The sequence below is a fragment of the Atractosteus spatula genome, unplaced genomic scaffold (genome assembly GCF_055471065.1).
Source record: "Atractosteus spatula isolate fAtrSpa1 unplaced genomic scaffold, fAtrSpa1.hap1 Scaffold_175, whole genome shotgun sequence".
Lineage (NCBI taxonomy): Eukaryota > Metazoa > Chordata > Actinopteri > Semionotiformes > Lepisosteidae > Atractosteus > Atractosteus spatula.
The window spans coordinates 60,813-73,074 of record NW_028296736.1 but is presented as its reverse complement, the minus strand read 5'-3'; the positions used below and the strand labels follow the sequence as shown (position 1 = coordinate 73,074).

The 12,262-nt window shown below is 49.7% G+C and overlaps 1 protein-coding gene across 3 annotated transcripts; it reads left to right on the top strand.

Moving 5' to 3' along the window:
* Positions 1–415: 415 nt before the first annotated feature.
* On the top strand, positions 416–11,497 carry LOC148809052 (junctional adhesion molecule-like). Of its 3 annotated transcripts, none has more exons than XM_088909328.1 (6): positions 416–750; positions 2,000–2,350; positions 5,475–5,825; positions 6,048–6,179; positions 7,181–7,221; positions 7,746–9,474. In XM_088909328.1, exons 1-6 carry the CDS (start codon positions 708–710, stop codon positions 7,860–7,862), a joined length of 1,035 nt encoding a protein of 344 aa, XP_088765454.1. In that variant the 5' UTR covers positions 416–707; the 3' UTR covers positions 7,863–9,474. The 3 variants fall into 3 exon arrangements, with proteins under 3 accessions (XP_088765454.1, XP_088765456.1, XP_088765455.1); XM_088909330.1 differs by having other exon boundaries at positions 5,475–5,612; positions 7,746–7,862; XM_088909329.1 differs by lacking the exons at positions 6,048–6,179; positions 7,181–7,221; positions 7,746–9,474 and adding an exon at positions 10,995–11,497.
* Positions 11,498–12,262: the final 765 nt, after the last annotated feature.

Genomic DNA, 12,262 nt, shown 5'->3' with positions numbered 1-12,262 from the left:
GGTTCTGGAGAGGTCCGGTTCAGTTACTCAGGGGGTCTCCTGGTTCTGTTGAGATCCAGCCCAGTTAGTAAAGGTCCGGTCCAGTTACTCAAGGGGTCTCCTGGTTCTGGAGAGCCCCAGTCCAGTTAGTAAAGGCGTCTGCTGGTTCTGGAGAGGTCCAGTCCAGTTAGTCCAGGGGGTCTGTGACCCTGGTTCTGGAGAGACATTGTCCAGTTAGTCCAGGGGTCTCCTGGTTCTGGAGAGGTCCAGTCCAGTTGGTCCAGGGGGTCTGTGTCCCTAGTTCTGGAGAGACATTGTCCAGTTAGTCCAGGGGTCTCCTGGTTCTGGAGAGGTCCAGTCCAGTTGGTCCAGGGGGTCTGTGTCCCTGGTTCTGGAGAGACATTGTCCAGTTAGTCCAGGGGTCTCCTGGTTCTGGAGAGGTCCAGTCCAGTTAGTCCAGGGGGTCTGTGACCCTGGTTCTGGAGAGACCTTGTCCAGTTAGTCCGGGGGTCTCCTGGTTCTGGAGGTTCTCCCTCCTCCTGGTGTCTTCTGCGAGATGTCAGGAGCGGCTCACTGAGAGGACAGGTCTGAAGGAGCTGCTCTCTATTGGTCAGTCCTCTGTACCCACGCAGCTGTGACTCCTGACCAAGTTCAAGTTCATTCTGCCCCCCCGAGCAGCGACGCCTCTTCTCTATTTCACTCTCACACCAGCGAGACGGCGGGGCTCGATGTCGGCGCCGTGCAGCCCCCTTGCTCTGTTCCTCTCCGCCAGTGAGTACTCCGCGCGCTTGTACAATCCCGGCCCTCTGCTCAGGGTGATCATGCGGCTCTCGTTTGCACGTCCGTGTCTGGGATCGCCCGGGAGCCCGCGGCGCAGCAGGTCGGAACTGAAAGATTTCGAGAAGTGGGTGGGCCGGGGAGCTGGTGTTCGGTCGTGCTCGAGGTGTTTCTGTCTGAAAAGTGATTTTTGCCTTTCAGTCGCAGCGTCTCGACCACATTCGGGTCTGCGCTGTGGGTGGACGACACCTTAAATCATCAAAGGTGTCCTGTCATGACATATATTTCAGTAGCGTCTGTATCAACGACAAGGGCTTATATGATGAGGGAGACTCGAACACTTAAAACATGACTTTGGAAATCTCCAGGCTTGGGCAGGGGGAGAGAAGTTCTTGCGCTTTTCATTTTGAGTGAATAGTGTGGTGTCTGGCGACGTTGTAACCAGGCCGTTCTGCAAGATAGTGGGATTTCAAGATTTCCCTAAAGGGAGAGAAAATGCACAGAGACATTAAAGTGCAATATGGGCTCTTAATTTCTCTGTGCAGCTTAATACTTTAAAAATAAAGATGTACTGTTCACAGTTCCTGCAGGAAGAACAACTGTAGCCAACTTTAAGCTGCCTCCTGAAATGATCGGAGAATCCTCTGTGCTGCAAAGCGTATTCAATTTATTTAGCTTTTTCGCTGGCTTTCACATTTAAGTCCTCGAAGTAGAGAATCATGTGTGTGAATAAACGTGAGTTCATTCAGAAATCGTGCGAAACTCAATTGACGCAAAGTGACAGAGGCCACTCAACCGTTTGTGCGACGTGTTAAAATAGTTTTGTGCACCTGGAATTAATTGCGGTTGGCCAGTGCAAAACGAAGGTTTGGAATACTTAAGCAGTCGTGACTTTTCCATTTCTTCTTTCCTATGGATGATCTACTTACTTCCCTCTGTTTCTGTTTTGCTTTGATTGTGTGGAGGTGGACGTTTTTTGCAACAAATTTGTATTGCTACTTTGAAGTGTCATCACTGCGAACTTTAAAGTAACACAGCGTGGAATCTTTGCCAGGGTCAGAATCCTTTCGCAAGGCATTATATGAACTCAGCTGGGTGTCCTGTTGAGTTCAGCAGAATCCGTGCCGATTCTGGGCTGAAAGCAGTTTTCCCACTTTCCCCTCCCTAGAAGAATGTTCGGGATCATGCAACGCCATTTTCTCTGCCGAGTAACCAAATACTCTCCTTTCTCGAACCTCTGCAGGCGCTGCTGTGTGGGCTGTGGTCTCTGGAGCAGTCAGACTGGGGGACACAGTCACCCTGCCCTGTGACCTCGAGCTCCGACAAGAGACCACCTGGTTTCTGCAGCGTAACGAGACCCTGGCTCTGAGGATTTTAGCCAGTAAGAACCAAGTGGAGCAGCAGACTGAGCCTTTTGACTACAAGAAGAGACCTGACTCTCGCTTCAGCCTGGTGCTGAACCCCTCCACTAACTCCTCCAGTCTGAGGATTGAGGGGGTCACAGTGACAGACCAGGGGCTGTACTACTGCACCACCAGAGAGAGGGGAGATGTACAGATAGGAAAAGGCACCAGGCTGAGGCTCCATGGAGAAGGTGAGAACAGTTTATTTGTGAAGAGGGATGATCTGTACTGCAGAGAGAGAGATTCACATCGGAAACAGAACCAGACTGAGGATCAGTGTAGGAGAGAACAACCTACTTACTGACCTAACCAGTCTGATATCAATGTAAAAAAAAAATAAAACAATATGTAAATTAAGAAAATAATTTGCTTATAAAATAAAAATATGAAAAACAGACAAGAAGTCTTTTTAGAATTATCATCGAAGGAAAATGGCGAACATCCCTCTGGAATCGGCTGGTCATGGTTCACAGGAAGCCCTCTGAGGCTGGGGGTTCGGGGGGATATGAATAGAAGAGACCTGGGCTCGTCTGTAAACACGCCTTTACATCTACTTCGCACTGTTCAAACGCAGGACTCTTCCCAGAGTCGGTTCCCACGGTTACCAAGCGTTCAGCTGCTTCGCTAAAGTGAGGAATATGAAATATTAAGTTTCATATTCTCTTTCTTTACAATTGCAGAAGTGGGAAACATTCAAAATTCAATGCGAATTAGCGTTTTTAACGGTAACGTGCCTTCAGGCTTCGATAAGTTTAATAAATGCATTTCTAATGGGCTTATTCGAAAGGAAGTGAACGGCGCATTTGCCAAACGCGAACGGCCTTCGTCTTCGGTTGGGGTTTCCTCTTCCTCTCATGAGCGGAAGTCGGCCTTTAAAAATAGTTTTCATTTGAAACTCGGTCTGGTCTGTTGTGGCCAGGAAACGCCTACTGCTTGTGTGCACTTGCCACTGCGCTTTCAGTGGCAGGACATTCGTCTCCCAGGATGGGACTCCTGGCCTTTTTTTCGTGTTTTAAAGCGGTATGTGAACTTCTGCGTCCGATACAACTTGCCCTGAGTGAGCGGCTGTCTGTTGCAGGACAGGAGAGCCCCTGTCCAGTTAGTCCAGGGGTCTATGACTCTGGTTCTGGAGAGGTCCGGTCCAGTTAGAACAGGTCCGCTCCAGTTACTCAGGGGGTCTCGGTTTTTGGAGAGTCCCGGTCCAGTTAGTCCAGGGGTCTATGACTCTGGTTCTGGAGAGGTCTGGTCCAGTTACTCAGGGGGTCTCCTGGTTCTGTTGAGATCCAGCCCAGTTAGTAAAGGTCCGGTCCAGTTACTCAAGGGGTCTCCTGGTTCTGGAGAGCCCCAGTCCAGTTAGTACAGGCGTCTGCTGGTTCTGGAGAGGTCCAGTCCAGTTAGTCCAGGGGGTCTGTGACCCTGGTTCTGGAGAGACATTGTCCAGTTAGTCCAGGGGTCTCCTGGTTCTGGAGAGGTCCAGTCCAGTTAGTCCAGGGGGTCTGTGACCCTGGTTCTGGAGAGACATTGTCCAGTTAGTCCAGGGGTCTCCTGGTTCTGGAGAGGTCCAGTCCAGTTAGTCCAGGGGGTCTGTGACCCTGGTTCTGGAGAGACATTGTCCAGTTAGTCCAGGGGTCTCCTGGTTCTGGAGAGGTGCAGTCCAGTTAGTCCAGGGGGTCTGTGACCCTGGTTCTGGAGAGACATTGTCCAGTTAGTCCAGGGGTCTCCTGGTTCTGGAGAGGTCCAGTCCAGTTAGTCCAGGGGGTCTGTGACCCTGGTTCTGGAGAGACATTGTCTAGTTAGTCCAGGGGTCTCCTGGTTCTGGAGGTTCTCCCTCCTCCTGGTGTCTTCTGCGAGATGTCAGGAGCGGCTCACTGAGGGGACAGGTCTGAAGGAGCTGCTCTCTATTGGTCAGTCCTCTGTACCCACGCAGCTGTGACTCCTGACCAAGTTCAAGTTCATTCTGACCCCCCGAGCAGCGACGCCTCTTCTCTATTTCACTCTCACACCAGCGAGACGGCGGGGCTCGATGTCGGCGCCGTGCAGCCCCGCTGCTCTGTTCCTCTCCGCCAGTGAGTACTCCGCGCGCTTGTACAATCCCGGCCCTCTGCTCAGGGTGATCATGCGGCTCTCGTTTGCACGTCCGTGTCTGGGATCGCCCGGGAGCCCGCGGCGCAGCAGGTCGGAACTGAAAGATTTCGAGAAGTGGGTGGGCCGGGGAGCTGGTGTTCGGTCGTGCTCGAGGTGTTTCTGTCTGAAAGGTGATTTTTGCCTTTCAGTCGCAGCGTCTCGACCACATTCGGGTCTGCGCTGTGGGTGGACGACACCTTAAATCATCAAAGGTGTCCTGTCATGACATATATTTCAGTAGCGTCTGTATCAACGACAAGGGCTTATATGATGAGGGAGACTCAAACACTTAAAACATGACTTTGGAAATCTCCAGGCTTGGGCAGGGGGAGAGAAGTTCTTGCGCTTTTCATTTTGTGTGAATAGTGTGGTGTCTGGCGACGTTGTAACCAGGCCGTTCTGCAAGATAGTGGGATTTCAAGATTTCCCTCAAGGGAGAGAAAATGCGCAGAGACATTAAAGTGCAATATGGGCTCTTAATTTCTCTGTGCAGGTTAATACTTTAAAAATAAAGATGTACTGTTCACAGTTCCTGCAGGAAGAACAACTGTAGCCAACTTTAAGCTGCCTCCCGAAATGATCGGAGAATCCTCTGTGCTGCAAAGCGTATTCAATTTATTTAGCTTTTTCGCTGGCATTCACATTTAAGTCCTCGAAGTAGAGAATCATGTGTGTGAATAAACGTGAGTTCATTCAGAAATCGTGCGAAACTCAATTGACGCAAACTGACAGAGGCCACTCATCTGTTTGTGCGACGTGTTAAAATAGTTTTGTGCACCTGGAATTAATTGCGGTTGGCCAGTGCAAAACGAAGGTTTGGAATACTTAAGCAGTCGTGACTTTTCCATTTCTTCTTTCGTATGGATGATCTACTTACTTCCCTCTGTTTCTGTTTTGCTTTGAACGTGTGGAGGTGGACATTTTTTGCAACAAATTTGTATTGCTACTTTGAAGTGTCATCACTGCGAACTTTAAAGTAACACAGCGTGGAATCTTTGCCAGGGTCAGAATCCTTTCGCAAGGCATTATATGAACTCAGCTGGGTGTCCTGTTGAGTTCAGCAGAATCCGTGCCGATTCTGGGCTGAAAGCAGTTTTCCCACTTTCCCCTCCCTAGAAGAATGTTCGGGATCATGCAACGCCATTTTCTCTGCCGAGTAACCAAATACTCTCCTTTCTCGAACCTCTGCAGGCGCTGCTGTGTGGGCTGTGGTCTCTGGAGCAGTCAGACTGGGGGACACAGTCACCCTGCCCTGTGACCTCGAGCTCCGACACGAGACCACCTGGTTTCTGCAGCGTAACGAGACCCTGGCTCTGAGGATTTTAGCCAGTAAGAACCAAGTGGAGCAGCAGACTGAGCCTTTTTACTATGTGATAAGACCGGACTCTCGCTTCAGCCTGGTGCTGAACTCCTCCACTAACTCCTCCAGTCTGAGGATTGAGGGGGTCACAGAGACAGACCAGGGGCTGTACTACTGCACCACCAGAGAGAGGGGAGAGGTACAGATAGGAAAAGGCACCAGGCTGAGGCTCCATGGAGAAGGTGAGAACAGTTTATTTGTGAAGAGGGATGATCTGTACTGCAGAGAGAGAGATTCACATCGGAAACAGAACCAGACTGAGGATCAGTGTAGGAGAGAACAACCTACTTACTGACCTAACCAGTCTGATATCAATGTAAAAAAAAAATAAAACAATATGTAAATTAAGAAAATAATTTGCTTATAAAATAAAAATATGAAAAACAGTCAAAAATTCTTTTTAGAATTATTATCGAAGGAAAATGGCGAACATCCCTCTGGAATCGGCTGGTCATGCCTGATCATCCTGATCGTTGCTCCTCCTCTCTCCACCCTGATGACATCGTGCTTCGTCTTCTGTCTCTTTTACAGACCAGGTATGCGTTCACTCTGCACACTGTCCGTGCGCAATGCTAACAGTGATTTCAGAAAAATATAATTATATGCTGTTGGTCGACCAGTAGGTGGCGCTCTTGACAAGAATTTCCAGTTGAGTGCTTCAGTAAGGTGACCAGGGCCGGTGACAGGTCACAGCTGGTGGTCATTTCCAGAATGCAGTTCTCTCTGTATGAGTTGGTGCTCTTGTTCGGTACGTGTGTGACGTTTGACCTCTAAGCACACCACAGCTCTGTGAGAGCTGAGACTGCGAAGCAGCTTGGATGCTGATGGCTGCAAACCTTCAAGAAGTACTTTTGTACACACCTTTTTTTGTCTTTGGAGTGATAAAAAAATAAAATAAGAAAGTAGCCTTTTCGCTGCTGCTTTTAATAAACAAACTAGTTTAATAGACAAGCTCTCCCAGGTGGGGTTACTGGTGCAGATTGATCGCTGTGTGTCTCCCAGGTGGGGTTACTGGTGCAGAACGACCGCTGTGTGTCTCCCAGGTGGGGTTACTGGTGCACAATGATCGCTGTGCGTCTCCCAGGTGGGGTTACTGGTGCAGAATGATTACTGTGTGTCTCCCAGTTGGGGTTACTGGTGCAGAATGATTACTGTGTGTCTCCCAGGTGGGGTTGTAAGGGATTCAAGTGGATCCCTTCCTATATGTTGGAATCTTTAAAAATTAATTTTATGATATGGTATGCAGAAATTATGTTTATAAAATCATTTTAGAACCTATTGCTGCAGTTGTAATATTGAAACTAGGTGAATTCTTTGGGATTCTTTGCCATGAGACCTGTTATGCAAAAGCAATTAATTTTATTGCTTAATTGATTATTAGCCTCCAAGGGCTCCTGATCTGACAGCGGGGTGAAACACTGACAGTGGGAGCAGTATTTCACACACAGCTGAGACAGACAGGTAACTGTGTGTTCGTTGCAGAGAGAGGAATGGAGGAATTATGTCCAGTCTTATGAGGTTTTGTTTTAATTTCCAGGCCGGCCACAGGACAGAAAAGGAGACAGAGGCCTCGTGCAGGTATTTTGTTTTTGAGTTGTCCTTCATAAGTGGCAGAATGCAAAATTAGAATATCTTGCGCATCTGTTTCGGCATTTGGATGTTAAGTGATACCAAAGCAGTTCAAGCACATGTCGCAGTACTGGTCTTCTGGAATAAATAGTGTGCTCCTTCTTCAGACCCCAGGTGTGTCACAGTGAGCACAGAGAGAGGCCTGTTTCACAGTAATAACTGATGACAGCTGTCAGCAGCACACAGAAACCGCATCCTCGTACAGTGTCTCCTAGATCAGTCCTTGTGCTTCCGCTCATTCTGTCTCGGAGGTCCTAGAATTGTCCGGCAGTTACAGCTCACAGTTCGCAGTGGGATACTGTGACCCGGACATCGCAAGCCTCTGTCCGTTTTCAGCGGCAGGGACGCCGGCAGGAGGATTATGAGAATCCCAGTATTAATGTTCTGCAGAGGCACAAGATGGGACACGCCGCGTCTTCCTCGTTTGTCTCCAGTCTGGCTGTAACCTGAGCCCAGCCTCTGTGTGTCCCCAGGGGAAGGGACGGCAGCAGGACGTGTACGAGATCATGAGGCCGGCCGGGGACCGAGAGTCCGGAAGCGCGCAGAGCGATCGTCTCCCCCGATCGCCAGCCCAGAACCTGTCGGGGTGAAGCGGCGCTTCTCTTCCCCCTCTCCTCCTGCCTCTCTGCCTGCCCGCGCTGACGATGTGCGGCGTGACCGCCCTGCTGTTTCACAGGAAGCTCTCTGAGGCTGGGCTTCGGGGGATGTGAATAGAAGAGTGGTCGCGCCCTGCCCGACCTCACCGCTCTGCTCTTGATGCTCCACCGCGGGTGGACCAGGCACACCTGCAGATCTGAGGGGAAATGCCGCCCAGCGCGCTTGTAGGTCCCAGCTTCACTGGCTTGTCTTGTTTCGGCTCATTTGTGTTTCCTCATCCGTATCTTGTTTGTGCTGGGCAGTGGAGGGGAAATGGACCGAAAGATCTGAAGGAAAACATGTTGTTTAAAGTGCTGTCCAAAGGTTGGACGAGCTGGTGGTGCAGGAGTCTGCATGTTCTCCCCTGGTCAGTGACCTGTGAGGGACTGGTGTCCTGTCCAGGTGTGTGTGTGTGTGTGTGTGTGTGTGTGTGTGTGTCCCCTGTGATGGACTGGTGTCCTGTCCAGGGTGTGTGTGTGTGTGATGGACTGGTGTCCTGTCCAGGGTGTGTGTGTGAGTGTGTGTGTGTCCTGTGATGGACTGCTGTCCTGTCCAGGGTGCGTGAGTGTGTGTGTGTCCTGTGATGGACTGTTATCCTGTCCAGGGTGTGTGTGTGTGTGTGTGTGTGTCCTCTGATGGACTGCTGTCCTGTCCAGGGTGTGTGAGTGTGTGTGTCCTGTGATGGACTGCTGTCCTGTCCAGGGTGTGTGTGTGTGTCCTGTGATGGACTGCTGTCCTGTCCAGGGTGTGTGACTGTGTGTGTGTGTGTGTGTGATGGACTGCTGTCCTGTCCAGGGTGTGTGAGTGTGTGTGTGTCCTGTGATGGACTGCTGTCCTGTCCAGGGTGTGTGTGTGTGTCCTGTGATGGACTGCTGTCCTGTCCAGGGTGTGTGACTGTGTGTGTGTGTGTGATGGACTGCTGTCCTGTCCAGGGTGTGTGAGTGTGTGTGTGTCCTGTGATGGACTGCTGTCCTGTCCAGGGTGTGTGTGTCCTGTGATGGACTGCTGTCCTGTCCAGGGTGTGTGACTGTGTGTGTATGTGTGATGGACTGCTGTCCTGTCCAGGGTGTGTGAGTGTGTGTGTGTCCTGTGATGGACTGCTGTCCTGTCCAGGGTGTGTGTGTGTGTCCTGTGATGGACTGCTGTCCTGTCCAGGGTGTGTGACTGTGTGTATGTGTGATGGACTGCTGTCCTGTCCAGGGTGTGTGAGTGTGTGTGTGTCCTGTGATGGACTGCTGTCCTGTCCAGGGTGTGTGTGTGTGTCCTGTGATGGACTGCTGTCCTGTCCAGGGTGTGTGACTGTGTGTGTGTGTGATGGACTGCTGTCCTATCCAGGGTGTGTGAGTGTGTGTGTGTGTCCTGTGATGGACTGCTGTCCTGCCTTGTGCCTGTTGCTTGCTGGGATAGACTCTGGCTCCTCGTCAACCTGGAATTGGAAAACAATTGGATGACTATTCATTAATTGTTGAACGAATGTTCAGTGGTTGTTCAAAATGTATTTAATTTATGTCACACAACTTCACATCTTCTTCTTTTCTTCTTGTCATCATTAAATTTGTAATTTCACCTGCAGTGTCTTCCTCTTGCACTGTGTTTATTCATTTTAATGTTGCTGTTCAGGAAAGATCCCAGCCCTGTGGACACAGATATCGCTTGAATCAGGAGATTCAGTCAGACTTCACCTGATTGTTCTGCGATGTTTGTCCACACCGGGAATGCAGTAGTTTGGACGCTGTTGATGTGTGGACTGTCTACATTCGCCAGCAAACCGAAACGCAAACGCATGGGGGTGCTTTGCAGACCCCCTGCGTGATGTACTTCTGCACTGACAGGAAGCCACACCCTGTATCCTGTGCAGTAGCTCAGCTCTCTCAGCCCTGCAGGTGACGCAGATAGAGGCCACACACACACACACTCGCAAGTGCACACACACACTCGCATACACTCGCACACACTAATGCACAGACTCATATACTCACACACACACACACACTCATAAACGCACACACAAATGAACAAACACACAAGTTCACATATGCACAATGCACACAGACTCACAAATGCCCACACAGATTCACACGCACACACTCATACACTTACACCACTCACAAACCCACATACAATACTTATACAGTACACTTACACACACATTCACACACACTCATACAATCACTCACACACTTAACACACACAGGCGCGTGCACACACACACACACTCGAACACTTGCACACACTAATGCACAGACTCATATACTCACACATACACAAATGAACATACACGCACATTCACATACGCACAACGCACACAGACTCACAAATGCACACACACATTCACACACACTCATACACTCACACACACCAGTTTGCAGTAAATCAGAGCATCGCCTGTAAGAGCTGAGAGTACAGTACTGTGAATTGAGTTAGCAAATGACACGTGAACTCTGGGCTGCCTGTATTTGTCCCATCTGCCTTGTTTTCTACATTGTAATTTATTTATATTTTAGGCACTTGTCTCAAAAATAAAAGCAAGATACTGGCGTCTACTGCTGCCACTCACAAATCTCTCAAGTCATGAGCACTCTTACTGACGGGACAACCCAGCTCGTCAGTCCATCGCTGTTGCTTGGCGTAGAGAGCCACCTACTGGCCCAACAACACCACTGCAACAGGAAACTGGTTTTCCTAACAGCAGGGCTGCCCGTTCCTGCTCCAGTTTAAAACTGGTAACAGTGGGATCGGAGGAACAGACACTTTGCGTAATGAACACACAGGTCAATGAAAAGTAAAATGAAGGGCTCTTCTTTACACAGAGAGGGGTGGGGGTGGGGAACAAGCTGCCCAGCCCTGTGGTTGAAGCCGATACCCTGGCTTCTCTCCAGACACAGCTGGGTGAGCTCCTCCAGTCAGGACAGGAGGCTCTACTGTACACAGAGGGGGGTGGGGGTGGGGAACAAGCTGCCCAGCCCTGTGGTTGAAGCCGATACCCTGGCTTCTCTCCAGACAGGAGAGTTGTTGTTGTTATTGTTGTTATATGAGCTCACTGCCGGTCATGAAGAACTTCTGTTCTTCCTACTTGTATATTACAGCTAAAGAAGAAGAGCCCACCCCCCACTCGAACCCTGAGCCCTGCCCAGCCGGACACGAGATCCCAGCACAAGTGTCTCTGAGCTTCGCTCTGGTCTTTGCCCTGTTCTCTGCTCTCTTCTTCTCCATGTGTCTTGACTGGATCAGTTACAGAAGAAGAGTGAGAAACAAGTGAGACACACCTGTCCTGTATTTATACAGTCTAGAGACGCACGGTACAGAGACACACCTGACCTGTATTTATACAGTCTAGAGACACACCTGTCCTGTATTTATACAGTCTAGAGACACACAGTACAGAGTCACACCTGACCTGTATTTATACAGTCTAGAGACGCACGGTACAGAGACACACCTGACCTGTATTTATACAGTCTAGAGACGCGCGGTACAGAGTCACACCTGTCCTGTATTTATACAGCTTTCATTCCCACTCACTGTCACACTCGCTCCTGCCAGAGCACAGAAGAATCACCTGTCGATCACCAGATTGCTGTGACTATGCGGTCTGCTGGGAGATCTGTTCCACCTGTGAGTGATGTGTCACCTCAGAGGTCTCACTGGGAGCCTGGGGTTTTCAGATCAGCCTTTGTATCACTCTGTTCCCTGCTGTGGTTTGCTTTTGGATTTCTGACCCACTCTGAACAGATTGCTTGTGTTCTGTCCTGTGCGTCTCTCGGTTATGAACTTGTTTGTTTCTTGATTGGGTTTCTGGCTTGTGAGCTCTTCACCAGCAGTATGAGCAACGCCGTTACTCTCCCGGCTCAGGAGCGAGTGACCCCCGGCTCTGTGCGCAAACTAAACTGCACCCAGGCTGCGCGCAGATGTTAAGTTTATACAATTAAATGTTAAGTTTATATTACACTCTTACTGGACACACTGTATAGACACACACACACCTGTACAGACTCTTATTGGACACACTGTATAGACACACACTCCTGTACAGACTCTTATTGGACACACTGAATAGACACACACACACTCCTGTACAGACTCTTACTGGACACACTGTATAGATACACACACACTCCTGTACAGACTCTTATTGGACACACTGTATAGACACACACACTCCTGTACAGACTCTTATTGGACACACTGTATAGACACACACACACACCTGTACAGACTCTTACTGGACACACTGTATCAACACACACACACCTGTACAGACTCTTATTGGACACACTGTATAGACACACACACACACTCCTGTACAGACTCTTACTGGACACACTGTATAGACACATACTGTACACTCCTTTAC

Bases quoted from the DNA above. Each gene is read 5' to 3' on its own strand.
- LOC148809052 (XM_088909328.1), top strand. From the start codon at position 708: ATGTCGGCGCCGTGCAGCCCCCTTGCTCTGTTCCTCTCCGCCA. The intron at 751-1,999 runs GTGAGTACTCCG...GAACCTCTGCAG, and splicing joins TGCTCTGTTCCTCTCCGCCA to GCGCTGCTGTGTGGGCTGTG. The intron at 6,180-7,180 runs GTATGCGTTCAC...TTTAATTTCCAG, and splicing joins CTGTCTCTTTTACAGACCAG to GCCGGCCACAGGACAGAAAA.